Raw genomic sequence first — 26,880 nt, forward strand, 5'->3', positions numbered from 1 at the left:
TATGATTATTACCATATAAACCACTTGTGTTAAGTAAAGACAAGCAAACATGCCAAAATGATGAGTGGTTTGTCAAAGAAATCAGGTGTGATTTTTCATTTTCTATACTTTTTATAATTTGATTTCACAATAAAAGATAAAATCAAAGGCAAAATTTGCAAAATACTACTATAAAATTTGCACACTGGAAATTTTTCACAAACACTTTAAAATTCTATACACTACCCACACCCTGATTACCAAAAAAAGTTCACATAAAGTCAAAAGCTTATATAAATCTACCTTTCTAAATGGCTTTGTATATTACATAAGTGATATGGCCAAATTTTTAATGTTGACAAATATAGGAAAGTACTAAGTATCTCATAAGAACTACCAGATCTTTTAATAGCGCAAAAGAGTTGGAAAGATTAACTGCCTGCTTCTTCCTTCCCCTCCTCCTCTATACCCAACAGCTCAAACTTGGCCAGTTTAGTCATTTTCTTCATCTTTCCACTATTTTTCCTATCCATCCTTCCAGAGTCAACTCAAATACAGTCTTCCATTGTCTTGACTCTAACCCTAACTGGTCTTACTATTCTTTTCTTTTACACTTGGTCTCATACTATAAAATTAGCATTTTAAAATACACTGTCCTGTACTTTCATTTATGATACCTTCTCCCTATGATTAATTGGAGTTAAATCAGTTCAATCAGGAATTGTTATTCGGCAGGAGATGAAAACTATTAGGGCACTATTTAATGAGCTAGTTGTTGTATCTAGAAGAATTTGGTCCAGAGAAGGTGACAGCATGCAAATTTAAACTGAATTATTTGCTTCTGTGGAGGAGAAAGGCAGAAGGGATGATATAAGTTACCATGTTCTGAGCTTTTCTCCTTGCTCATTTGTAGACTTGCAGGATTCAATGAGGAAGAAGGAGATCACTTTTGTTTGCCCTAATTCAGGGAATAAAGCTATTTCCTCCACTACATGAAACTCCTGAACAGCTATAGCTAACAGTCCTTTGTCATTTGAGGACAGTCAAAACCAATGCTGTAGCCTCCCTCCCCACCTCTTATGATAGGTGTGGTCTTCCTCACAACCCCTCTTCCCCACAGACTAAATAAACTAACACACTTAGATGAAATGAAGCTGCAGAACCTTACATTTCTTTAGTTACAACATAGATCCACCACAATAGAACTTCCCTGTACCATTCTTTCATTTAAAAAAATTTGTATCATCCAATGGGGTCCAAATTATCCTTTCACAGGGGAGATGCTTTGGAGACCTCCGAGTGGGGGTTGGAGGGTGCTGAGTACCTAAGGTTAGCAATTCACGGGGTTCTGAGTAAGGTTTTGTTTGAGAGAAAAAGAATTCACTGCTAAAAAGTTTGAAAATGGTTATGGGACTAATCTTTACTTCTGGTAAGCACAAAGGCTCCCATCTGAGTAATTCTCAGTTTCAACTATTCAGAATAGATACTAATAGTAAATGGTTCTAGAGTTACTAACTATCCTTATCCCAAAATGGGGATTTTTTGGAAACATAGCAGTCCCCTCTCTATCAATCTTTAGCCGTGTATGTGTGTATCCACACACATATACATATATATACACACACACAATACTGCCATTTCTTAATACTCGTATTTCAGACATTTTTTATATGGTCTACATTACCAAAACAACCCATACTAACTAGATAATAACTGGTCTTACTTCCAGCAGTTCAAACTTCACTAAATCTCTTTAAGGCTTGGAACACCTTGTGGGTGAGGAGGTACTGGAACAAAATAAAAAAAACAAACAAACAAACAAACAAATGCAAAGTCTGTTGAATAATGTATGGACACCAAAACCTTCAAATACCTAACAACAAAGCCCCCTCATGTTACTTTTACTCAACAGATAGCCATTGCCATTTCCCATTATCAGCTACCTCTCTGTACAAGTTGATTATAACTTCACCGCCCCCTCTTTAACCCATTCCCCCCCGCCTTTTTTTAAGATTTATTTACTCATGAGAGACAGAGACAGAGAGAGAGGCAGAGACACAGGCAGAGGGAGAAGCAGGCTCCCATAAGTAGCCCACTGTGGGACTTGATCCTGGACCCTAGGATCATGCCCTGAGCCGAAGGCAGACGCTCAACCACAGAGCCACCCAGGCATCCCTAACCCATTCTTTAAATTGTGTTATGGGGGTTCTTTTTTTTTGGCCCTCTTCTCTTACTGTGGGTTAACTCTAGAACCCTACCATAGAAAAGAGGTACACCAGCTCCGCTTTCTCAGCTTATGTGACTTTACAATACTATTTTTTTTGTGCTTCAGGGTCTTTATATATAGAATTAGTTCAATCTACATCATAATAATGTAAGAATTAGATGAAAATTTATAAATATGTAAAATATTCAGGACAGATGTGTGCTAGACACTATATACAGTGTTTAATAACTTCAGCCATTATTTTTATTACCAATATTCTTGACTAATCTTATACTCTTTCATGCCTTTGCCTATACTGAAGTCTAAAAGACACTCTTATTTCTATCAACAGATCTCTTTCCTGAGCTCCAGACCCTATCACCTTACTGTCCCCTACAGGTACACTATTTCCAAAAGCCAACACACCTCCAAACCCCCTAACCTTAATCTGCTGTTCGTCCCATGTTCTTGTTTGTTTGTTTGTTTTTTAATAGTAACTGGTTAGGAAATTTATCTACCTTCTTCAAATCTACCTTTCCCATCAATGTTTTGGTTCAGGTCTGTCTTTTTTTCCAAACTCATTAAAGCTTCTGATTTGGTCTTTGAGCCACCTGTATCCATCATTTAATAGATGAGTTTAGGTAAACTGCTAACCTCAGTTTCCATTTTCCTATCTGCCTCCCAGGGTTAATATGGAGATTAAAGGAAGATTATGGAAGTGGTTAACAAAGCCAGTGCTTCAGTATTTTACCCTTCCCATCCTCCAAAACTGTCATTCCACATTAACTACCATCCCTTACAATCCAACTAAAAACATTAGTATAGAATATAAATGCAAAGCCCAGGGTGCTGGGTGGCTCAGTCGGTTAAGCATCTGTGTTTGCTCAGGGAATGATCCCAGCGTTCTGGGAGAGAACAGGCACAGCGGAGAACCCTGTTCAGCAGAGAGCCTGCTTTTCTCCCTCTCCTGTTGCCCCTCTCCCTGCTGATGCTCGAGCTCTCTCAAATAAAATCTTAAAAAAAAAAAAAAAAAAAGCAAAGCCCCAGAGCACCTGGTTGGCTCAGTCAGTTAAGTATCTGACTCTTGATTTCCACTCAGGTCATGATCTCAGGGTTGGGAAGGGGTGTGGAGCCTACTTTAAAAAGGGGGGCGGGGGGAGCCCTTCATACATACTGCTGGGCCTACCCAACCTCTGCAGCTTTATCCCTTACCATTCTTTTCCACCTTAAACTTCTCATTACTCTGAAAACAAAACCTAAGCATTCATGAGATCATGTTTATGCACATGCTCTCTCCTCCTAGAATGCCCTTCTCCCTACTTTTCTATCTTACAAATTCCATATATCATATAATGGTCCATGGGCTTTGGCGCCAGATTTCTGTGTTTAATTCAGATGTAGTTCCAACATCTTTTCGTTTATCAAGACAAAAGTGAAACGAATCCACTGTCAGAACTTCACTAGTTTATCAATGATTTGAACAACTTCTTTGCTAAACTGGATAGTAATTTTAAAATTCTGGAAGACTATTTCCTCAAATTTTGTGCTATTCAAAATATGTAGAGCTACAGACATGACACACTTTACAGTAATATTTTCTCTATCACTTTAAGGCTAGACAATGAACAAAAACCAAGTCCTGACATGTATACATAGCATTTGCCTATTTTCATGGTGTAAATAACATGGCATATTTCAAACTACCAATGTGACACCACTGAAAGTGGGATTGAGGAGAGATGTGCAATGGCACGGTATATATTGATACAACAGATGTAAATAAATAACTTCAAGAGTGATAAATTTGAGTATTTATTATGGTTGAGTGCTCGCTTCGGCAGCACATACACTAAAATATTATGGTTGAAAAGTAATAGTGGTATTCTAAGTTTATGTTGTTTAACTGTAATTTTTATTATAAACTAGTTTATAATGAATTTAATGTAAATACAAAAGCATTTAAAACAGCTCTTAATACAATGTATTTAATTTTGTCTTTTTTTTTTTTTTAAGATTTTATTTATTCATAGAGACAGAGGGAGAGAGGGGCAGAGACACAGGCAGAGGGAGAAGCAGGCTCCATACAGGAAGCCTGACATGGGACTCTATCCTGGGTCTCCAGGATCACACCCGGCTGCAGGCGGCGCTAAACTACTGCGCCACCAGGGCTGCCCTAATTTTGTCACTTAATAATGACTTTTTAAAATAATGTTTAACAGCCAGCTTGCTAAAATTCTTAAAAGCTCAACAGCTAACAATTAGCCAGCTTCACATCATTGACTTAACTGAAATACCAATTCTACCACTTATTAAGCAATGAGTCCTTATACAAATAACCTCTTTGGGCCTGCTTCCTCATCTAAAATGAGAATATACTGAACTTTTGTGTACACTATGTGCCAGGCACTATGCTACTATCTGAGTGCTTACTACTAATTCTATTTGACATGGTTCAAATGTTATTTCTTCCACAAAGCCTTCCTTAATTTCCCCAAATTTATCACTCTTCTTCAGAAAACCATTTCTTGGGACACCTGGGTGGCTCAGCGGTTGAACCTTTGGCTCAGGGTGTAATCCCGGAGTCCAGGGATCAAGTCCCACATGGAACCTGCTTCTCCCTCTCCCTGGGTCTCTGCCTCACTGTGTCTCTCGTGAATAAATAAAATCTTAAAAAAAAAAAAAAAAAAAAAAGGGATCCCGGGGTGGCTCAGCGGTTTAGCGCCTGCCTTCCGCCCAGGGCATGATCCTGGAGACCCAGGATCGAGTCCCACATCAGGCTCCTTGCATGGAGCCTGCTTCTCCATCTGTCTCTGCCTCTCTCTCTCTCTCTCTCTCATGAATAAATAAAATCTTTAAAAAAAAAAAAAAAAAAAGAAAAGAAAACCATTTCTTCATTCCTCTATTACAGTTCTTATCCTGTATTTTATCATTTTGTACCTTATCAATTAACAAACACTTGTTCAAAGATGGATACAAAAGGCATGGCTAAAAGAGATGCAAATTGAGTTTCATCTATTCTCTTCTAGTCCTCTTCTAAGGAGGCTGCAGAAAGGCATTTTATCTATCCATGAAGGAAAATGATGAGTAACACAAGTAGAATTTCCTCAACCCTTTTGGCAGAGAGACAAGTAATCTTATCTTCAAGACAGAAGTAGACATAAACAGCCTTAGAATTTAAAAAAAAAAAGTCCAGATTTGCCATCCCAATTAAAACAGGATACCCAGGGGGACACCTAGGTGGCTCAGTGGTTGGGTGTCTGCCTTTGGCTCAGGGTGTGATCTCAGTCTGGGGATGAACTCCCACTTCAGGCTCCCTGTGAGGAGCCTGCTTCTCCCTCTCCTTGTGTGTCTGCCTCTCTCTGTGTGTCTCTCTGAATAAATAAACAATAACAACAACAACAAAAAAAAAAAACAGGATAGCCAAGGACACCTGGTGCCTCAGCAGTTGAGCGTCTGCCTGCCTTTGGCTCAGGGCTTGATCCCTGGGTCTGGGGATTGAGTCCCACATCAGGCTCCATGTGGGGATCCTGCTTCTCCCTCAGCCTATGTCTCTGCCTGTGTCTCTCATGAATAAATAAAATCTTAAAACAGAGTACCAGCATTCCATTAGTTCTGAAGAGGCAATTTAAACCGGCGGAAGGAGAAATACCAAATGGAAAGGAACAATATCCCATAGTTATTTATTCCCTAAGGACTTAATAAGAAAACATTATTTGGCTTTTAAAGTGATGCTTTCTAACTTTTGTATCACAAACTTTACTTGGATATTTTTAATTTTTTTCTAAAGTTGAAAATAGAATGAGGGCACCTGGCTGGCTCAGTCAGTGGAGCATGTGACTCTTGATCTTGGGCTCATGAGCAAAAGCCCCACACTGGCACAGTACTTAAAAAGAAAGGAAGAAAGAAAAGAAAATGGAGCCAGTGTTGATTGCTTCAAGTATTTCCCAACAAAAGATTAAATGCACAAATCAAAGGGTTAGGAGGAAGATGGACCAAAAAAAAAATTTTTTTTTAAACAAACAAACAAAAAAAACCCCCAAACTTCCTTATAAAGAGAAACACTAGGGCGCCTGGGTGACTCAGTCAATTGTCTAACTCTTGATTTCTGCTCAGGTCAGGATTTCAGGGTCGTGAGATCAGGCGCCATGATCTTTCCCTCTGCCTCTCCCTCCCCTGCTTTCTTTAAAAAAAAGAGAGAGAGAGAAAGAGACTGAAATATTACTTGCACCAACACCATAGGCAAACTGGATTTAAAGAAAAAGGAAATATTTTTCTTAAATAATGATTTCTATGATCCTTTAATAAGTTTTTAAATTTTTTAAAATTGTGTTTGAGAAAGCACACACATGCAAGCTGGGGAAGGAGCAAAGAGAAGAGAAATAGACACCACCACCCACACCCCACCGTGCTGAGCAGGGAGCCCAATGTGGGGCTGGATCCCAGGATACCTCAATCATGACCTGAGCCAAAGGCACCTGCCTACTACATTAGAATTAATGAAAAATTAATACCTGAGCCACCCAGGTATGTTTCAGATAACAAATTTTTCATTAATACTAATGTAGTAAATGTTTTAAAAATAACTATCCATATACCTTATCTGTACTAAGATTTGCTGGGAATCTACCAATCCTTTCTGTTATCCATATCCTTCTAGCCTCAAGTCCTTTATATGTAAATAATTAGGTCAAAAAATATAAAACAGAAATAACCTTCTTATAAAGCTCTGTTAAGTAACATCAATTCCTCTCCAAGAATTTCAAATGTTATCTTGCACTGGATAACTCTTTTATCCTTTGTCTCTCTGATCTACTAGACTATTCCACCTATAAATCTTCCCTACAACGTATCTAATAAAAGTTGTTTTGGTCTCTTCTTGAAACCCTCCTGTGACTAAGAACTTTAAAAAGTTCTCCCTTTTAAAATCTTCCTCCCTATAACCTCTATCCTTTGGTTCTGGTGCTGTCTTTTGGCATGGAGAATAAACCCACCAGTCTTTTTTTTTTTTTTTTTTTTTTTAAGTGAACTCTACACCCAACATGAAACTTGAACTCAGACCCTGAGATCTAGAATCACATGCTCTACTGACTGAGCTAGTCAGGTGCCCCTAAACCTACCACTCTTAAAGGCATTTGATAACAGCTATCCTATGCCTCTTCTAAATCATCTCTTCTAAACACTCTGATATACACTAAGGCGTAAGAGGAAAAACAAGTAATGGGTATCAAACACAACACTGGTGGGCACCTGGATGGCTCAGTGGTTGAGCATCTGCCTTTGGCTCAGGTCACGATCACGGGGTCCTGGGATTGAGTCCCGCATTGGGCTCCCCAGGGGGAGCTTGCTTCTTCCTCTGCCTATGTCTCTGCCTCTGCCCGTTTCTCTGTGTCTCTCTCATGAATATATACATAAAATCTTTAAACACACACACATCACTGGAAGAAGTGAGCTGACAGGTATTCAGTAATGGTATCTATTATTACCATATAATGGGGTTCACTTTTACTTCTACAAGCTTCCCATTGCCTTCCATGCAAAGGTAACAACAAAGAGAACACCACCTGATTTATGGAATTGTTGAATCACTACTATAATGTACAATGTATGTACTAAAACTAATATAACACTATATGTTGGGATCCCTGGGTGGTGCAGCGGTTTGGCGCCTGCCTTTGGCCCAGGGCGCGATCTTGGAGACCCGGGATCGAATCCCACATGGGGCTCCCGGTGCATGGAGTCTGCTTCTCCCTCTGCCTGTGTCTCTGCCCCTCTCTCTCTCTCTCTGTGACTATCATAAATAAATAAAACTTAAAAAAAAAATTAAAAAAAAACACTATATGTTAAGTGGAATTAAACTAGTATGTTATATACATAAGCAAATATAACAGTGTATGTTAACTACAATTAAAATAAAAACTTATTAAGAAAAAGTTAACATCAAGTAGCTCCTCTATCCTGATTCAAATTAGACCTTAATGCTTTCTTTTAAACTCTAGAATTTTTTTAAACCAACTGTGCCTTTCTCAGTTTCCTTGTATCTCAAACTAACCGCATAAACGTTTCTTTCAATTCTCCTATTCTAATCTCCAACAAGCTTCCATTGTGGAGAAATCCATTCTACAAATACCAATTAGACTTGCTCTTAAACTGTACAGGACTTCTAGTTCCAAATTATCATCTATATGGTGTCACAGACGTGGGCTGTCCTGAACCTAGGTTCAGTCTTCCCCAAACACCTCTGGCTACCTTCTATACATCTTTAAAGGCTCATCACAAAGTTCATGTCCTCCTCCAGGATTTCTTCTGTGACCAATCCACCCACACTCCAAGCATGGAAGTTCTCACTTCCAAATTGGTACCCTGTGCTTATCTTGAGAAAATACTTTCTCTTTTGTATGCCTACCTGTCGCTAGTGTAAGTGACAATACCTGACAATACACTCCAGCTTTCTCTGTAGTACCTAGCACACAGCAAAGAACAGATATATAGCTTCATTACAATTCTCAAGCAGCATAATAAATCTTATGTATATCCAAGCACACTCCAAGTCATCACTATTTTTAGGTCTTCTGCTTGAAGAGTACTTTTAGAGGTATTTAAGAAATCCTGATATTTTCCCTTAATAGCAATTAAATTTTTAAAAATATACACCTCAAGCCATTGTCACAATAGTCACATCTTCTCTAGCTGTCTCTTTCCCATTAGCTTTCCAGTTATTCAGAAAAATCAGTGACCCAAGTCCCTGACTGAATCTAACACTGGGATAGGCTTTAAGAAAATTATGCAGTCCCTGGTCCCCTCTACTATTTTTACTTTTACCTATAGTTAAAAGGCTGGAAACGTAAGACAAAAATTAAACCAACTATTAACGAAGTTTATGAAAAACATAGCACATCATTTATGCAGGGAATAACTCTCCCTTTACGCCATACTACTCTAAAGTTTAAACAAAAGAGGTTAACTCACTTCTTTTGACAATAATTCTTTCAAAAAAATCTTTCAGAAAGAAAAAGTCCCATATGGCAATATACAGCACAGCCAAAACCTTCAAAAAGCCTATACCCTTTCAGGCAGCAATAACATTGAAGGACAGGTGTGAATCAGTATTTTTATCAACGGATGTTCACTGGAGTGTCATTTTAGCTGTAAAAAAATATAAAGAAGCTGACAAAAATAAATAAAAATAAAAAAATTTAAAAAGCTGACAAATCTAAGATTGGTAAATTATAATTAATCTATGATAGAATACTATGAAGCAATCAAAAGTGATGTCATAGAAGAATATTTAACAATTAGGGAAAGGTTCTAAATAAATGCAGAAAGCAGGTTACAAAATAGTATCTGAAGTATACAACAGAGAAAACCACATATGGAAAACGACCCTAAAGTTCGTTGAAGTTTCAAGCCACATAGATCCAATGCTTGAAGTTCTATGATACTGAATTACATCATGGAAAAGAGCAAGTCAGTAATAGTAGGCAAAAATGGCTATAGTTCTGCTTACTGTGTTCTGCCAAGATACGTGCCCAATCATGGAATTTTAGAATAGCTGTGACATCATTTCCAGGATGAAGCTTAAGTATTTCCCTACTTACTGAGTTACCATGCCCATTTGGCACGATTTTATAATCTTGTAAATGAACACCCGACCTAAAAGGGTATGCTGCCTCAATGAATTATCAGCTCAACTCTCATGAAACTTGTTTTCTTTGGGAGTCTGATCAAGTCCTAGGGTCTGGGATCAAGTCCCACATATCCTTAAGGGGAGCCTACTTCTCCCTCTGCCGATGTCTCTGCCCCTCTTTCTCTCTAGGTCTCTCCAATGAATAAATAAAATTAAAAAAAAAAAAAAAAAGGACTGGCTTTACAGTTATGTAAGGATGTTAAGGATAACAGTGGGCAAGTAAGGCAATACTAACTGAAAAGGTAACTGGGTTTAGAAGCAATCATAGGGACCTTCCTGAAAAACCGCAGCTATCTCTTCTCACAAAAGATAAACTGAAAAGTAATCTGACACAAGTATAATCAAAGCTTTTATTTTTTTTATTTTTGGTGGTTTGTTCACCAGCCTGAGAACAATCGGTATACTCATTCATCAAAAGTCTTTATGGAATGGTTTTAAGAAAGATCCGTTAGCTCTCTTAATAAAGACCCTAAACTTTGATTATTATTACTCAGTATTAAAACACCACAAAGCTGGTCAATTCCAAAATGTGAATCTTACACCTCCTTTATGAAATTGAATTATTATTCACTGAACCACTCAAGTGAAAAGCAAATCTGATTACAAGTCTATATAAATTAACAGCCCTCAAATTTGCTACTACTGCCTTTTTAAATCCAGGTTTCCCCACTAGTTCTAACAAATACAAATTGATCTTATCATTTATGCTGTACATTCCTAAAAATGTAATTCTGTCTTTGCCTTCCTATTTTTATTTTTTTCGCCTTCCTATTTTTAATCACAAAGTGTTAAGACAACTTTGCAGATGAAAACAAGCAAATTCACAACATGGGATTGATTTTATGAATGTTTCAAGTGGTTAAACTAAGCACCTGGATGCCCCTCACACATTAATAATCTGCTATGAAACTGATTTCATACATGATGCTTAAAAAGTCCTTTCCTTGAGTTTCTCTAAATATAGGAGCCTGTTAAAACATCTTTAGAGCCTTTCAAATAATCAATAAACTATTTCTTCAAGATTATGGCAGATTTTAAATTAAACTTAAAGGAAATTAAAGGGAATTTAAAGGACAAGAAAAGGAGGATTTTTTTTTTAAAAAAGGATTTTTTGACTGAACTTTTTCAGTAATGTGGCTCTGTACTTTTAGCATCACTGACAAGCAGATCTCCATTTTTATTCATCTGCACACACTAGAAGGTAAGATGGCAACCATCCTAATTTAGTTGGACAACTATGCACCTCTAATTCTATGTTATGGAGATGGAGAGTCTAACCAAAGAGCCCTCCTTCCACTGCTCAAAAAATAAGCTTTTACAGAGGCTTCTTTTAACAAGTGCCTCTTAGAGGCACTCCTAGATCAAATATATAAAATCTATGAATTCATGACAAATATTTATATGAACTTAATAGGCTATTTTACATTTGAAGCTAACCACTTACGATTCTATCACTAATATGTAATCTTTAAAAAAAAAAAAAAAGGTCTCCTTGCCCATAATAATCTCTTCACCTACTTCCTACATTTAAATGTCTAAGTCCTAGATAATACATGCTCTGCCCCCCAATCAGTATTTTACCATTCTCTATGGCCATAAAAGTTTACATTCACTCAACACACACAGACCAAGCATTCCCAACACTTTCCAATAAATTCCAATTCTTTCATTTGGACCTAATTCTCCATCGTCACTTGTGACAAAGAGGAAACAAGATACAGTTACTCTTCAGGAATACAACAACATTCTAAGAGCAAGAGATTAAGCTTTTTCTGATTATCTGTTTTGCAAGTTTTATGTAATAAATGTTACCTTTTCAAATGACAAAAGAGTTTTAGAAAAAGTAACTAAGAATAGGAAGAAAAAAGTTCTGAAAAATACCAAATACTGCCAATTGTCAAAGGCAGGCAGAAAGCGATGTCAGGCCTTGGTGACACACCAACTCCTGACTCAACCACCATACCCGACTTAGGCCAAAAGTTCATTATAAGAGAACTTTTACCTTTTCTCTGCCATATTACAGTCTCAACTTTTTCTTACTTGAATTTCTATGGTTCTATCACTTCAATTACTCCCTTTGCATTTCTTCTGGCCTTGTTCTTCACCTCTGTTGCATCACTTAAATTCAGTTTCTCTACAGTTTCTGCTTTCCGTTAATTTAAGCCCACATTTCTACACACGAAGTCAAACAGTAACACCAATTATACTTCCATAAAGGCTTGAACTGTTAAGTGATATGTTATTTACAGAGCTTTTACTAACCATTCAGAATACCTCTCCTGTTCTAATTCCTTCTCCTTCCCTAAAAGTCTTTAAGAATGGTAAACTGATTACCTTTTTAACACTTTCTTCTTCCTCTTGGCGTTTCTCATAGTGTGAGAAGTCATCAAAAATCGAAGTGGTGTGCTTGTAGCTGGCTATGATTTTCAACACCTGCTTAGCCTTTTCCAGAGGCACTTCCTGAGTGTCCCTGGAGTTGGTCACTGGTTTATTCTCGTTGTTCTCTAGGCGAATGTGTCGCAGTTGGCTATTGGGAACGTCCTTCACAAAAATCCACCTGACATCAAAACGACCCTTCCATTTGTCCTGGGACCACACACCTGCACATGTGTTGTAGTCCACAGCAGATTTCATTTCTGCAACGCCACAGAAGTGTCCACTGCCGTTGACACTGAAAAGTAAGTAAACGGGGCCTTTCCCGTTCATGGAGCGATAAGCAGCATCCAGTCTCTTGTTACCATGCTCTGTGCTGCACCAGATATTATACTTAATGGAACGGTGGATATCGTCCTCAGAGTAGCTCTTAATGATGAAAACCCGGCCATGTTTCAGATTCCAGTCAAAATCCTTGGGGTTATAGTTATTAATGGACCGCAGCTTCTCCAACACTGGGTGAGGTTCTGAAGGAGTAGATCCAGATCCAGCCTGAGACTGTCCTACTCCATTACCATCCACCCCATTATGACCGAACCCACTGCCACGGTTCCGAGGTGCTACCCAGCGGGTTGGCTGAGTTGCCTGTTGCTGGACTGAGAGCTGCGCAGGCTGTGGTGGAGGTGGGGGCAATGGCTGTGTCTGTTGCCCCACTGATGCCTGAGCCACTGGTGGGCTATTGTTGGCCTGCTGACCTACAGGCTGGGGAGACCCCTGGGTTGGCTGCTGACCTATATTCTGAACCAAAGCCTGTGAGGGGGCTTTTGCAACAGGACCCTTGTTATCCCAAGTTCCAATATCCATATTATGCTTTATTGGGGGTGGTGGAAGACTTGACCCTGCAATGCCATTCTTGGTCTTCAACTTAGGTTGCTGTTTCGCAGGCTTGCTAGCAATATCAGCCCAAGATGCTGGTTTTGGAGGAGCAATAGTAGCTGGAGGCAAACTATTGGAAGCCACGATGTTACCAGTAATGGACCCACTACCAACTGCAGAACCTACAACTTTTGGAACATTGCTTGCAACTTCTGTGCTACCCAACTTCAGTGCTGCCATCCCTTGGTCTATTGTATTCATGCCAGGAGCCTTATTGAGGGTCTCACTGGCAAAAGCTGACTGTCCATCGATCATGGCTCCACCTAAGGAGCTAGGTGCATAAGCATAATTGCTACTATATCCAGAGCTCTGAGTAGACTGTCCCTGAGAACTGTTATTTCCCCAAGCTGAGAAGTCAATCCCACTGGGAAAGAAATTAAAACCATGCTGACCAAGAAATGGAGTGCTACCTAGGGCTCCTGGTTGTCCAAACATTGCATCTGGTAGGAAATGAGGCTCTCCGTTGCTCAGCTGTCCATAAGAAGTTAGATAGGGCATGGCTGTATCACCCCCAGTAGACCAAGCAGCTTCACCCAAAGAATAGGAGAAGCCAATGGAGGGACTGTAGTAACTGGGTAAGTAGGAATCTGACATGGCAGTATATGCATTATTCTGTGGAAAAGAAAAAAAAGACAAATCAAAACTAAACACAAAAATTAATAAAATAACAATCAGGACATTTCCTCCCCCAACTATTCACTCAATTCAAATCCAATTAAAAAAGCAAGTGACCATTTCAAGTGGTCTCTTTCCATAAACCTGCTACAATTCTTACAAGAGATTTTGGTTTCATAATTGCAATATTTAAACATTTCTAATTAAACTGACATATAATGATATATGCCTTAACCTTAGCACTATAATTCAGAAAAGGGAAAACCCAGCATCTCTATAGAAGTGTTGAGATGATGCTTTTATTAAAACCAGTTCTCCCTGGATTTAAGGAGTGCAAATTTTGGCAGATTGGAGGAGTGTTCCTAAAAGCTTCCTATCAAAACCATACTATGATAGATAAAACAAAACTAAAAAACTGAGTATTTCAAGTTCTAGCCCCAAAATCTGTGCAGCCGTTCCTCAACCATAAATCACTACACCTCGTTTACATCATTAGCCTCTTGGCCAACCACCTGGGAACATCAATAGATGCCACTATTTAATTATAACCTGGAAGGAAATGGCACAATAGCTCCCAGAGTTTAAAACTAGAAAAACGTTGCTACCTGTTCTACTTTACCTATAATTTTAATTACAAAATTAATGGCTGTAGGTTCAAATGCACACCTGATTTTTCCATTAAAAGAATTCAAAAAAAAAAAAGAATTCCAAAAACACTGTAAACTCTGTATCTTTAAGAATTATCCTAAAGAGGGATCCCTGGGTGGCGCAGCGGTTTGGCGCCTGCCTTTGGCCCAGGGCGCGATCCTGGAGACCCGGGATCGAGTCCCACGTCGGGCTCCCGGTGCATGGAGCCTGCTTCTCCCTCTGCCTGTGTCTCTGCCTCTCTCTCTCTCTCTCTATCATAAGTAAATAAAAAAATTAAAAAAAAAAAAAAAAAAGAATTATCCTAAAGAATAACCAAAAATATATACTTACACTCAACTAGTCTACACATTAGGAAACAGATTCCATTGCAAAAACCTCAATCATTCTTGACCTTAGTTTGTGAACAGTATTTGAACTTTTTTTTTTGTATTTGAACTTTTTTATAAATGCTGTAACTAACTCACAGAATAGTCCCTTCAATAAGAAGCTGGAGATATAAAAAGTTGGTCTGTATAAGTACAGATATGGCTCAAGTCAAAATAGAGTACTTTACCCTATCTTCAAAATAGCTCTGGTACAAGAGTAAATTTTCTTGATGGGCATAGAGGGACACATGAAATTGTTGAATCACTACTACACTGTACCCCTGAAACTAATATAACTGTGTATTAAGTACACTGGAATTAAAATAATAGCTCTGGTACGTAAAAATCCATTAACTAGTGAATAAAGAATTTTAAGAAACTTGGATGTGCATAAGAATGTCAGGCCAGAAGTTTGTTTTACCAAAGCGAACAGTACTTCTCCCTTGCCAAACACAGCTCTTGAAAATTAAATGTTTCAACTAATGTGGTTTGATAAAATGGTGCTTTTCCCTGCCAAAATTTCCTTACCAAAAAAAAAAAAAAAGCTAAGTCCTTTCACACATACCCTCAAGTTTAAAAGAAGTCTATTTCTTGAAGATAGTGTTAAAACTTTAACAGATTCAAATCCATTATGAATAAGAAATTTAGTCTAGAATCAATGGATTAACCCTGAAGGATTATACCAACATAGGGCGATGAATAATGGTTAAAAAGTAGGTGAATTACCCTTGACAAACTACAAAGAACAAAGATTCTCAAGTTACCCATCTATTCAACCAAGATTTCTACTCCCCAAACTTCCAAATTTTTAAGGTATTTAAGCTTTAGCTCATTTGAGAAGTAAAAAACATGGACTTAATATCAGAGGTTATGCCATTATATAGCTGAATGCCTACACCTGAACTGGCAGGTTCCCACATGCCCCTGAGCTCAAAAATCTGAATTACACAATGTTTCACAAGAACTACCTAGAATTATGTTTCTAAAAGCTCCCACTCTCCCTGTTATAATGATTATGTAAGCAAACTACTTCAATAGCAGGAACCTATTAATAGTTCATTCCTCTACTTCCTTCCTACTTTTCCTGATTAACTGGTTGACTTCTCTGAAAACTTTTCCCAATCACTTGCTTAAGTGGTTTCTACACTCTCAATGGAGAAAATTTCATGAGGGATCTAAAAATTTTATGCAAGAATTAGGTCCAAATATGAGCATGCACCAATATGTCAAGTTTTAAAACTATATTATCTATCGCATGGCATCTGTTCACGTTTAAATGTTTCATAAGCTTTTTCTTTTTTTTTTTTTAAGATTTTATTTATTTATTTATCCACAAGAGACGGGGGGGGGGGGGGGGGGGGGGGCAGAGACACAGGCAGAGGGAGAAGCAGGCTCCATGCAGGGAGCCTGACGTGGGACTCCATCTGGGGTCTCCAGGATCACGCCCTGGGCCAAAGGTGGCGCTAAACTGCTGAGCTACCTGGGCTGCCCTGCTTTTTCATTTTTTAGGATATCTTGAGTTACTGTAAGTTTTTCTTTTTGTTTATTAACCTGTGGATTTTTATTAGCTACGACCCTGAGTGTTATGTGTTTGGGACCCAAGATATTAATGCAAAAGAACTGACAAATCAAAGTAGTTTCTACATGCACAGATCATGTTAACATATGAGGCTGCAGAGCTAGAAGAAATTAGAATAGGTTACATGGCAAAAACCTCAATCATTCTTGAGCTTCGTTTGTGCTAAACAGTATTTTATCTTCCTTTAACTCCATTTTATGAATCCTATAGCTCCCGTAAGTGAGGAGCCCAAAGTGTACAAAGTTGGTGCCTACAGATACAGCTCAGCTTGAAAAAGGAATACCTAAGTCCAAAATTTAGGGTAACCTAAGAAACCACTAACTAGTGACCAGATGAAAAGGAAGATTCCAGTTCTGCAGCACTGAATAAAGTTCAGGTGATTTTTTTTATTACTTTTCTACCCATCACATTTGCATCCAGTTTTCCTAAAAGAAAAAGGGTTGTGGAGTAAAAACAATACTGAAGCTAAAAAGTATTCTTCAGTTTTGCACTGCTACATTCTTGGTAAGGAGAATTACTAACACATGCGGTTAGTATACTATAAAATGCTATCACCTCTCATCTCAGAATATGTTTGCTGTCAACAGAGATGGGAGTCTTAACAGCCTGTACCATTTGTAGTAACTCCTGTTACAACACATGGACGGGTATTAAGTCACCCCCTGATAATGAGATTTATTGATAGGACAGAGAAAAAAAATACGGTATCCTACACCCTTTGATCAGGCATGTAAATGGTTAACTACTCACGGGCCTTGCCTGTGGACTCAAGTAAGGTTCAAAATCATCATCATTTAATCCATCCTTTTGATGTACAGATCCATTTTGTACTGAAGGGAAAAAATTCAAATAAATTAGCAGCGCCTTAATTGTACCATCTACCTCCCAAAGTAAGCAAAATACATTCTAGCCACGGGGACCTTACTCAACAAAGCAAATAAGTTTGAATTTCAAACGGATTAAGAGGCAAGTGAACGCTGAGCAACGTTCGTCAATGAAAATGTCTCCCTCTACCCGGAGCAAGTTGATCTAAAAAAGGTCATTTTATTGGCTCCTCTAGATTTCAATTCCCTCCCGCTTCCCCTCCCCCCACCCCCCATCACATGTGAGTACTTCCAGAGTGTGATCCACGAGGATGAAAAACAAAGGCCTCCTAAGACCTACAGGAAACTAAGGACCTGGGACATTTCAAAACCGAATCCACCCCCACCCCTGATGAATTACTCCTTGTTCACTGGAAAGCTGCTCGCCAGCTGCAGGAACACACCGAAAGGGTCAAACACTTAAGTGTGAGGCACCTGCGAACTAAGCGGCTTCCGAAAGGTCCTCTCCCCGGGGCGCTTCCCGGAGACCCCGCCCCCACCACTCGGCGTCCCCCTCCCGGCCCGGGGCCACCGGCGGAGCTGGGCTCACCTTTGTTTCCTTGACCTTTTGGTCTCTGCGGGCGAAGAAAAACGTCGCCGAGCAGCAAGCCGTCCGAGGGAGAAAGGAAAAGGAAAGACGAATTAAAGCCGGGCCCGAGCAGGGAATAAAGGAGCAGGCCTGACGGGAGGCGTCAGGAATGGTGGTGAGGGGGAGGCTGAAAATGGGAGGCGGGGAAAGGCGCAGGCCGGCGGGGCCCGCGGAGAAAAAGCGGGGGACGCGCCAGCAACCCCGCCAGCCGACCAGGGCTTCAAGGAAGGGGAAGGAAACAAGGAAGAAAACGAGGCCGGCTGAGAGGAGGGCGCGCAGCGCGGCCCGTGGGCTCCGAGGCCCGGGGCGAAGCGGGAGAGCGGGCTGAGGGCGAGGCGCTGGGCGCGGCCGGCCTGAGAGGCCCGAAACCCGGCCCGCGAGAGGCGCCGCCTCGGCCCGGCCCGACCGGGGGCGGCGGGCCCGGGCCTAGTCGGGCTCCCTCTCGCCTCACACAATGGCCGAGGCATGCGGGCCGGGCCTGTACCTGCTCCAAGAGGCTGCTGGCCGACATGGCTCTCGGATCCTCACGGGTGGCGACGGCGGCGGACTCTCGTCAGGGCGGCGGCGGCGGCGGATGAGCCCTGGCGGCGGGAGCAGGCGGCGCGGCGGCGGCTTTTGTCCCTGACACTCGGGGGCCTCGGCGGACGCAGCAGAGACACAGCGCGCGGCTCGGGCTCCGGCTCCGACTCGGCGACGCTCTAGCCCGAGAGCTCAACGCCCGTCTCTATGCCTTTACGCGCGCGCCCGCCCCTCGCAGCCGAAATAAGGGCGCCGAGCGGCGGAGGCGGACGGCGCGCGCGGCGCGACGCTGACTCTCACATTCACTCACCCACGCGGAAGGGGCCCGGCGCGAAGCACTCCGGGAAGGAAGAGGCGAGGCCGCAGGGCCCTCTGGTGGGCTGGAGGAGCGGAAGCGGCGAGCGCGGCCTCCCCGCCCCCACCGCCTCGGGATTGGGGCCTGTAGGAAGGTGGGGGCGGTCAGGGTCGCGCCACGAGGTTTTGACGAACACCTCACGAGAGTAGCTTTGGCTTAAGAAAACCCACAAAAGCCAGAGTTTCTCAAGGAAGAATTGACCCCCCCCTCCCCCGCCGGAGCGCGAGAGACCGCAAAATAAACCTGCCTCCCAGCTGCAAATGGCACCCCACCCCACCCCCATCCGGGAGGGCACCCTGAGAGGGGTCACAGCCCCCAGGGAAAGTTCATGGGGGCACTGCCCGGAGACATACACAGCATCATCACTACCACCGGGGACCTGGTTATAGTCCTCTGTTGGGCTGCAAAAAGACCGCCCAGAGAACAGAATCATCCACAAAAAAATCTTGCAGGTCCCCTGCAAGAGGGATTTGGCACTGCAGGGAGGACAATCGACAGCTCTGTTTTAGGGGGGAAATTTTTTTATAAGATTATTTATTGATTTATTCATGAGAGACATAGAGACAGAGGCAGAGACACAGGCAGAGGGCGAAGCAGTCTCCATGCAAGGAGCCGGATGTGGGACTCGATCTTGGATCCTGGGATCATGCCCTGAGCCAAAGGCAGATGCTCAACCACTGAGAGAAGTTGTTGGCCACTATGATAATCTGTTAAACTGTGGCCTTTATTTCCAAGAAAAACACACCTTACACATCTACACAAAATATCCCATGTACTTTTGACAAGTCCCGAGAATCTATAAATCTATGGACCTCAAGAGAGAATATCCTTACCTGTGAAAGGAGAGAAATTAACTCTATTTGAACACCTGCTGTGGGTTAGGTTTTGTTGATAGGTGCTTTCAAACATTTAAAAGCTAGCAGCATCTTCCAAATAATCTTCAGTCTCTGTTTTACAACTGGGGAAACAGACTAAGCGATGTCCCCAAAGTCACAAGTCTATTAAATAGTCATGTGTATAGCTAACATATTTCTAGGAGAAATATAATAGTGACCCTCCACCCCCCAAAAAATATCCTGTATTCAGGAATCAAAATCTAGATGAGATCCATAATATGTGCAAAACCATTTTTAATCAGCAGCAAACCCAAGGACAGCCTATCTCCTATTAGCTTCTGTTATTGCAAATAGTAGTAAACAGATAAATAATGCACTGTTAAGTTGTCAACCTGATACCATCCACTCTCTGGAAACAGGTTTGGTGGACTCAGTGGTAAAATAAGTGACAACATAGCATCTTGGATTTTGCATTATAATTTTGCTCAGAGTGCTCAAGGCATTTTTATCTGCCCATAATCACATTTATGTTTGGAATGAATAAGGTCAGACACCAATGTGTGATGGACTTCTGTAGAGACAGTAAAATGTCAAGTCTCAGAGCGTAGATCCCAACAAGGGAATGAAAGAAACCTAGTAAGCCTTTTTTTTTTTTTTAAAGATACTTAGCCAGTTAACTCCATAACCCTGATTTTTGTATAAACAGTTGCTTACACTTACCCTTGAAAGCAACATAATTTGATAAGAAAAGGATTGACCAAGAGTCATGTCCTGCGGAGGGGAGGGACTAAATATTGGCCTCATCACCAGATTTGTAACAGGTAATTTACTAGACCTTTCAGAGATTCACTCATTTGAAAAACGGAATAATAATATTTACCTAACAGGTTTGTTGTGAAGATAAAGGTTAAAAAAACAACACAGAAGCAGTCTGGTACATTGCAGATTCCTTTCCTATAATCCCATTAAGGGATAATAGTGAAAATTCCCTCCTTCCAATGACATTTGCAGGGCCTGAAAGTTTTCTTACAATAGTTCTCCCTTATCTGAGGTTTTATTTTCCTTTTTTTTTTTTTAATTTTATTTATTTACAATAGTCACACAGAGAGAGAGAGAAGAGGCAGAGACATAGGCAGAGGGAGAGGGAGAAGCAGGCTCCATGCACCGGGAGCCCTACGTGGGATTCAATCCCAGATCTCCAGGATCACGCCCTGAGCCAAAGGCAGGCGCTAAACCGCTGCACCACCCAGGGATCCCTGAGTTTTTATTTTCCATGGTTTCAGTTACCCATGGTCAACTGTGGTCCAGACCAGATGATTCTTCCGACGTGTGGTCAGAAAAATCAACGGTAGCTTTGTGCTTGGTTATAATGCCTATGCCGTTCATTTCACATCATTGCATCATGTAGGCATTTTATCATCTCACATCATCACAAGAAGAGTGAGTATATTACAATATTTTGGGGGGTTGCTATTTATTTATGACAAATATCCCACATCCGCAATCCTCTCCTGTCAGAAGTTCTTTGAAATGATGCTGTCAGCCTTGGTCAGTCAGAGGATTCTATCCTCTGACTCACCTAACCTATGAATGGCCCCCACAGATAGCATAGATTTTAAACTGGCCATTTGAAACCACCTGTCACCTTGTCAACCTTGGCCATATTCATCTGGATGGGCGTGTGTGGTCCTTAGCACCCATGTTGCAGTAGCTGGCAGAGCATTTCTGCAACAGGTACAGGTCCACAAACTTGCTGGCATCCTATTGCATGTCCAGGGTGTGCCTGCTGCCACCACCACAAGGACGAGTACAGAAAGCTACAATAAGATATTTTTGATAGGGATCCCTGGGTGGCTCAGCCGTTTAGCACCTGCCTCTGGCCCAGGGCGTGATCCTGGAGTCCTGGGATCAAGTCCCACATTGGGCTCCCTGCTTGGAGCCTGCTTCTCCCTCTGCCTGTGTCTCTGCCTCTCTCTGTGTCTCTTGTGAATAAATAAATAAAATCTTTAAAAAAAAAAATTTTTTTTAAAGATATTTTTGATAGACCCCATTCATATAACCTTTATTCCAGTATATCATTATAATTGTTTTATTATTGTTGTTAACCTTTTTTTGTACCTAATTTATAAATTAAACTTTATTTTAGGTAGGTACATATAGAAAAAAAAACAGTATATATAAGGTTCAGTACTATCTGCAGTTTCAAGTGTCCACTGGGAGATCTTGAAACATATGCCTTGTAGATAAAATGGGACTACTGTAGTTTCTTTGGGGTTCCTTTCTGCCCTCCAGGAGTTCCCAGGAGTTAAAATGCAAATATCCTTGAAGTAAGGGTAATCTCTAAACCCCTATTAATTCTCCAGATCAGCTGTAACAGACCCCTGAATAGAATACACAAGACAGATCACTTACCACTGGGAAAAGGGAGAGGAAGTCTGGAGTGTGGAGTATCATATTACCAGGATAGACCCCTCACGATTTAAGAAAGGAATAATGTACTAGAAATAGGCTTGGGTTCTAGTTTCAGCTCTGCTTCTGGGTGGATAAAGCACTCAATACCCCTTCTAACAGGGATTTATTGAGGGTCAGGCAATGTGCTAGAGAGAAAATTTTAAGAGTTCACTTACTCATGAAGCTTATAGACTAGTCAGGGAAAATGACAGTAAGTAAATAGTTATTCAATTACAGTTGTGCAAAGTGCAATGAAAAAGCACAGATGGATCTAACCTAATCAGGGGGGCAAGGAAGCTTTCCCTGAGGTCATAAGCTTCAGCTAAAACCTGAAGGATAAAAAAAAAATTAAAATAAAATAAATTAAAATAAAAAATAAAACCTGAAGGATGACCAGAAATTAACCAGACAAGGAGAGAAGGGAAGTACGGAAACAATATGTGCAAAGGCCCTATGTGGGGAAGGAGCTTGGCACTGACTGATAAGGAATGGAAAGAAGGCCAGCATGACGGGCGCATAATGAGAGAGAGGGTGGCACCAGACGAGACTGGAGAAAGAAGAAAAACAGGGACGTTAGTCATTAGCTGCAAATGATGATCAACTAGTAGGGAGTTAATGGGAGTATAGCATTCTCAGGTTTATGTTTTAAGAAGTTCCTTTTGGTTGCAGTGTGGGAAGTAGACCTACCTAGGAAGAAGAGAGTTGATTAGGAGTTAGAAGAGACATGTAATAAATCTAGGCAAAAGATAATGGTCTAACGTAGTGGCAGTGAAGACAGTTAGAAATGGACAAAACGAACATTTTGGGAGGTAAGATAAGAGGTCTTGGTGATGGATTAGACTGGGAGAAGGGTTCTAAAGGAAGAGTTATCAAAGATGATACCTGATTTGATTTGAGCAATTGAGTTGGTGAGGTGGCATGTTTTAATGTGGGGAGATAATGGAAAAAGGCCATACATTTATCTTTGGACATGCTGGGTCTCAGGAAAACATAAAGCATCAGATAGAAATGTTCTATAAACAAAGGGCGGGGGACAGAGAGAGAAAAACATAGCTGGGACTACAAATCTTGGAGCCTTTGGTATAAAGAAATTGGTGGAAGTGAAAGGCATCCTTACAATTCACTCAGAAGAGAGGGAGAAGAGCAAAAGACCCCACAGCAAACCAGAGAGACAGAAGGGGAGACAAGAAGAGTAAATCATTCCCTCAGAATCTATTCCCAAAGCTGTAAAATTAGGAAGTTGGACCAAAATAAATTCTAAAGTCCATTCTGGTTCCATCGTTTTAGACCTCTGGAAGGTAGAAACCAAAGCAGTCCTTAGAGATACATGAAGTGAGGAGTAGGGCTGAGAGAGAGAAGAAGTAGCAAAGAGGACAGATTTCATATACTCTTTAGAATGTCATAGGCCGGGGTGGTAGAAGGGGAGGTGGGCGGGGGGTGGGGGTGACTGGGTGACGGGCACTGAGAGGGGCACTTGATGGGATGAGCACTGGGTGTTATTCTATATGTTGGCAAATTGAACACCAATAAAAAAAAGATAGGGAGAGAGAATGTCATAGGCCAGGGGTGGGTCCTCAAGCTCTAGTTCTCAAAGTTTTCCAGCCTTCAGAAGTAATAGACCTCATGGCCCAAGTCATTCCCTTAGTAAGGTAGGAATAGAGAAATATTTATATCCTTCACACAACTGACAGTGTAAAACCCTATTTTTAAAGATTTCTGCTGGTTCTCTGTAGTCTACACAATGTACAAAAGCTTGCCACTCTCTCTGGTCCTGTGTATTTCTCACCATGTACTTATGCCCCAGTCACACTGAACTTTTCCCTCCACACACATTTTTTCTGGAACCTGAAGTAATGCACATGCAATTCCTTCTGCGTCAAATGCCTGGTCATTTCACCTGCCCAGCTCCTATCTGTCTTTGAGACCCTCATCAAATGATGCCTTATTTCTTCCCCCAAGCAGAAACGTGCTTTATTCTTTGTTCATTCATAATGTTAGTCATATTTCCTTATTGTAACATTAACTGTATTAAAATTCTCTGTTTACATCAGTGTTCATTTTTCTTTTGGAAGTTTTGCATTTTGTTGATAATCTAATGGGAGAAATTAATTTTCTCCTTAGAAAAAGGTACATGCATCAAAATTTTTGCCAGCAATCGCATTGAGCAGTCCCTTCCCAAGCCCATCTATCCCATGGACCCCAGGTTAAAAGAACCAAGCCTTGGGCTTACATATTGCTTCTCCAGTAAGTCTAGGACTGCCAATAGAACAAGGTACATTTATCGGGACACCCAGGTGGCTCAGCAGTTGAGTGCCTGCCTTCAACCCAGGGCGTGACCCTGGAGTCCCAGGATCAAGTACCGCATTGCCCTCCCTGCATGGAGCCTGCTTCTTTCTCTGCCTGTGTCTCTGCCTCTGTGTGTGTGTGTCTCTCTCTCATGAATAAATAAATAAAAATCTTTAAAAAGAATAAGGAGGGACGCCTGGGTGGCTCAGCAGTTAAAGTATCTGCCTTCAGCCCAGCGCGTGATCCTGGAGACCCAGGATCAAGTCCCACATCGGGCTCCCTGCATGGAGCCTGCTTCTCCCTCTGCCTGTGTCTCTGCCTCTCTCTGTATGTCTCTCATGAATAAACTTAAAAAATTTTAAGAAAAAGAATAAGGAACATTTTTATTATTGATCTTTATATTCCAAAGCTAAGTAAATATTTGTTGAATTAATTTATCTCATTCATTTCAAAATTCTCCCTAGTAATGTCAATTCTCATTTTAGTAATGAAAATCTGGTGGGGCCAACATATATGTTAAAAAGTTAAATGTAAGGGGTGGCTGGGTGGCTCAGTCAGTTAAACATCTGCCTTCAGCTTAGATCATGATCCCAGGGTCTTGGGATCCAGCCCCGCATCAGGCTCCCTGCTCAGCCGGGAGCCTGTTTCTCCCTCTCCCTCTGTTGCTCCACCTGCTTGTGCCCTATAAAATAAATAAGATCTTTAAAAAAAAAAAAAAGCTAAATGTGCAGAGCACCTGGCTGGCTCAATCAGAAGAACATGTGATTCTTGATCTCTATATCATGAGTTCAAGCCCCACATTGGGTGTAGAGATTACTAAAAATATAAACTTTAAAAAAAGTTAAATGTGCAGAGACTTAACTAGTTTAATTGAATGTTAAAAAGAAAGGCTCTGTAGAAATCTCAAGGTAAGTGGGTGATTGGCTTTGTAATGTGCAGGTGTATTTCATGATGGGTTGAATGGAAGCATAAAAAGAGCAATATGAGAACGAGGCTAAAGGAAGAAAAGACCTGCAGCTGAGCCAGGTGACCTTTAGACTCTAGTAATTCACAGCTGTGCAAATCCAAAGGCAGCTGTTAGAGATATTGAGGGCAGAGAAGAACAGCACCAAGAAAGGACCAGCAGTAAAAGAGTCTTGAAGATTCAACTTAGAGTCTAGAGGTTAAGAGTAGAAATTTTCACTAGTCCTCCAGGAAGTAAGAACGATAATGATAATGTAATGAGTTTTCATAAAGCTAAATGTATTTAATGTACAGGGCTTTTTTATTATTATTATTAAATTAATAATATGAGGGGATCCTTGGGCGGCTCAGCAGTTTAGCACCTGCCTTGGGCCCGGGGCGTAATCCTTGAGTCCCAGAATGGAGTCCCACATCAGGCTCCCTGCATAGAGCCTGCTTCTCTCTCTGTCTGTGTCTCTGCCTCTGTGTGTGTGTGTGTCTCATGAATAAATAAATAAAATCTTTTTTAAAAATAAAATAACATAATTAATTAATCAATATGAGATTATTTATCTCCTATCTTTTTTATGTAAAATGCCCTTTCTTTTCAAATGATGACAGTAAGAGTGGCCATTTTTAAAACATCCTTATTTGGTAAAATATGTCTGGAACCCCATGTTGGCTCCAAAGACTCTTTTTTTTTTTTTTTTTATCTTTTATTGATACATAGAAGCTAGAAGTCCAAGTAGCAGTGTGCTAGGGATCAACTTATAGTCTCAATCTAAGACAGACAGAGAAAAATGGAGGGCAAACAAGATTTCTGGAGATAAGGCCAAAGGGAAATGAAGCCATGGATCTCCTAGAAGGGCTGGTTCAATTTTAAAAGTGTGCTAAGAAAGAATAATGAAACCAATAAATGTGTGTCTGAACGATTTGTGACAATGTTTTACAAATAAATCCTTCCCTGGTCCTTGGCTAGAAACTACAGAGAACTCAAACAAGACAAGTATGTAAGAAGTTGGGTCCAGGGACACCTGGGTTGCTCAGTGGTTGAGCGTCTGCCTTTGGCTCAGGTCATGGTCCCAGGGTCCTGGGATTGAGTCCCACATCAGGCTCCCTGCAGGGAGCCTGCTTCCCCCTCTGCCCATGTCTCTACATCTCTCTGTGTCTCTCATGAATAAATAAATAAAATATTTACCAAAAAAAATTGGGTCCAATCAGCTCAGAAAGGCTAACTAGAGTGTTTCAGTCAATAGCAGTGTGAACCTAGCATTTCTGTACCAGAGTAGTTCCAGTAGTTCCTGGAGCAAGGGAATATTGGCTTTTTCAGTTAGTAAAGGTTTTATAGTTCTATTAATGTTCTATGGAGTAGGGTCTCCATGTAGCAACTAGCACATGGAGTTGGGTTCTGCACAGTAGGTTCTTAACATAGAAATGAAGGAGTTCTAAGCAAAGACCCTGACACCAGCATCATTTCAAACAGGGCTATTAACAAAGCAATAAGTCGGGAGCACTTGGTTGGCTCAGTCAGTAGAGTGTACAATTTGATCTTGGGATCGTGAGTTTGAGCCCCATATTGAGTATAGAGATTACTCACAAAAAATTAAAAGTAAAAAAAATAAATAAATAAATAGGTACTTCCTATGATAGATGA

The 26,880-nt window shown here is 40.8% G+C and overlaps 1 protein-coding gene and 1 pseudogene across 1 annotated transcript in view; both read right to left on the reverse strand.

Moving 5' to 3' along the window:
* YTHDF2 (YTH N6-methyladenosine RNA binding protein F2) overlaps positions 1-18,623 on the reverse strand; it is a 33,170-nt gene extending 14,547 nt beyond the window's left edge. Inside the window, exons 1-4 of the mRNA XM_077898854.1 lie at positions 18,322-18,623; positions 17,799-17,823; positions 17,136-17,215; positions 12,204-13,790 (exon numbers count right to left, since the gene is read on the reverse strand). Of these exons, the coding sequence (XP_077754980.1) occupies positions 12,204-13,790; positions 17,136-17,215; positions 17,799-17,823; positions 18,322-18,348 (1,719 nt within the window). The 5' untranslated portion in view covers positions 18,349-18,623. The remainder of the gene's footprint in view (positions 1-12,203; positions 13,791-17,135; positions 17,216-17,798; positions 17,824-18,321) is intronic.
* A 2,196-nt stretch (positions 18,624-20,819) lies between these two features.
* LOC144313517 (small ribosomal subunit protein eS21 pseudogene) lies at positions 20,820-21,317 on the reverse strand (annotated as a pseudogene).
* Positions 21,318-26,880: the final 5,563 nt, after the last annotated feature.

The sequence above is a fragment of the Canis aureus genome, chromosome 5 (assembly GCF_053574225.1).
Source record: "Canis aureus isolate CA01 chromosome 5, VMU_Caureus_v.1.0, whole genome shotgun sequence".
Classification (NCBI taxonomy): domain Eukaryota; kingdom Metazoa; phylum Chordata; class Mammalia; order Carnivora; family Canidae; genus Canis; species Canis aureus.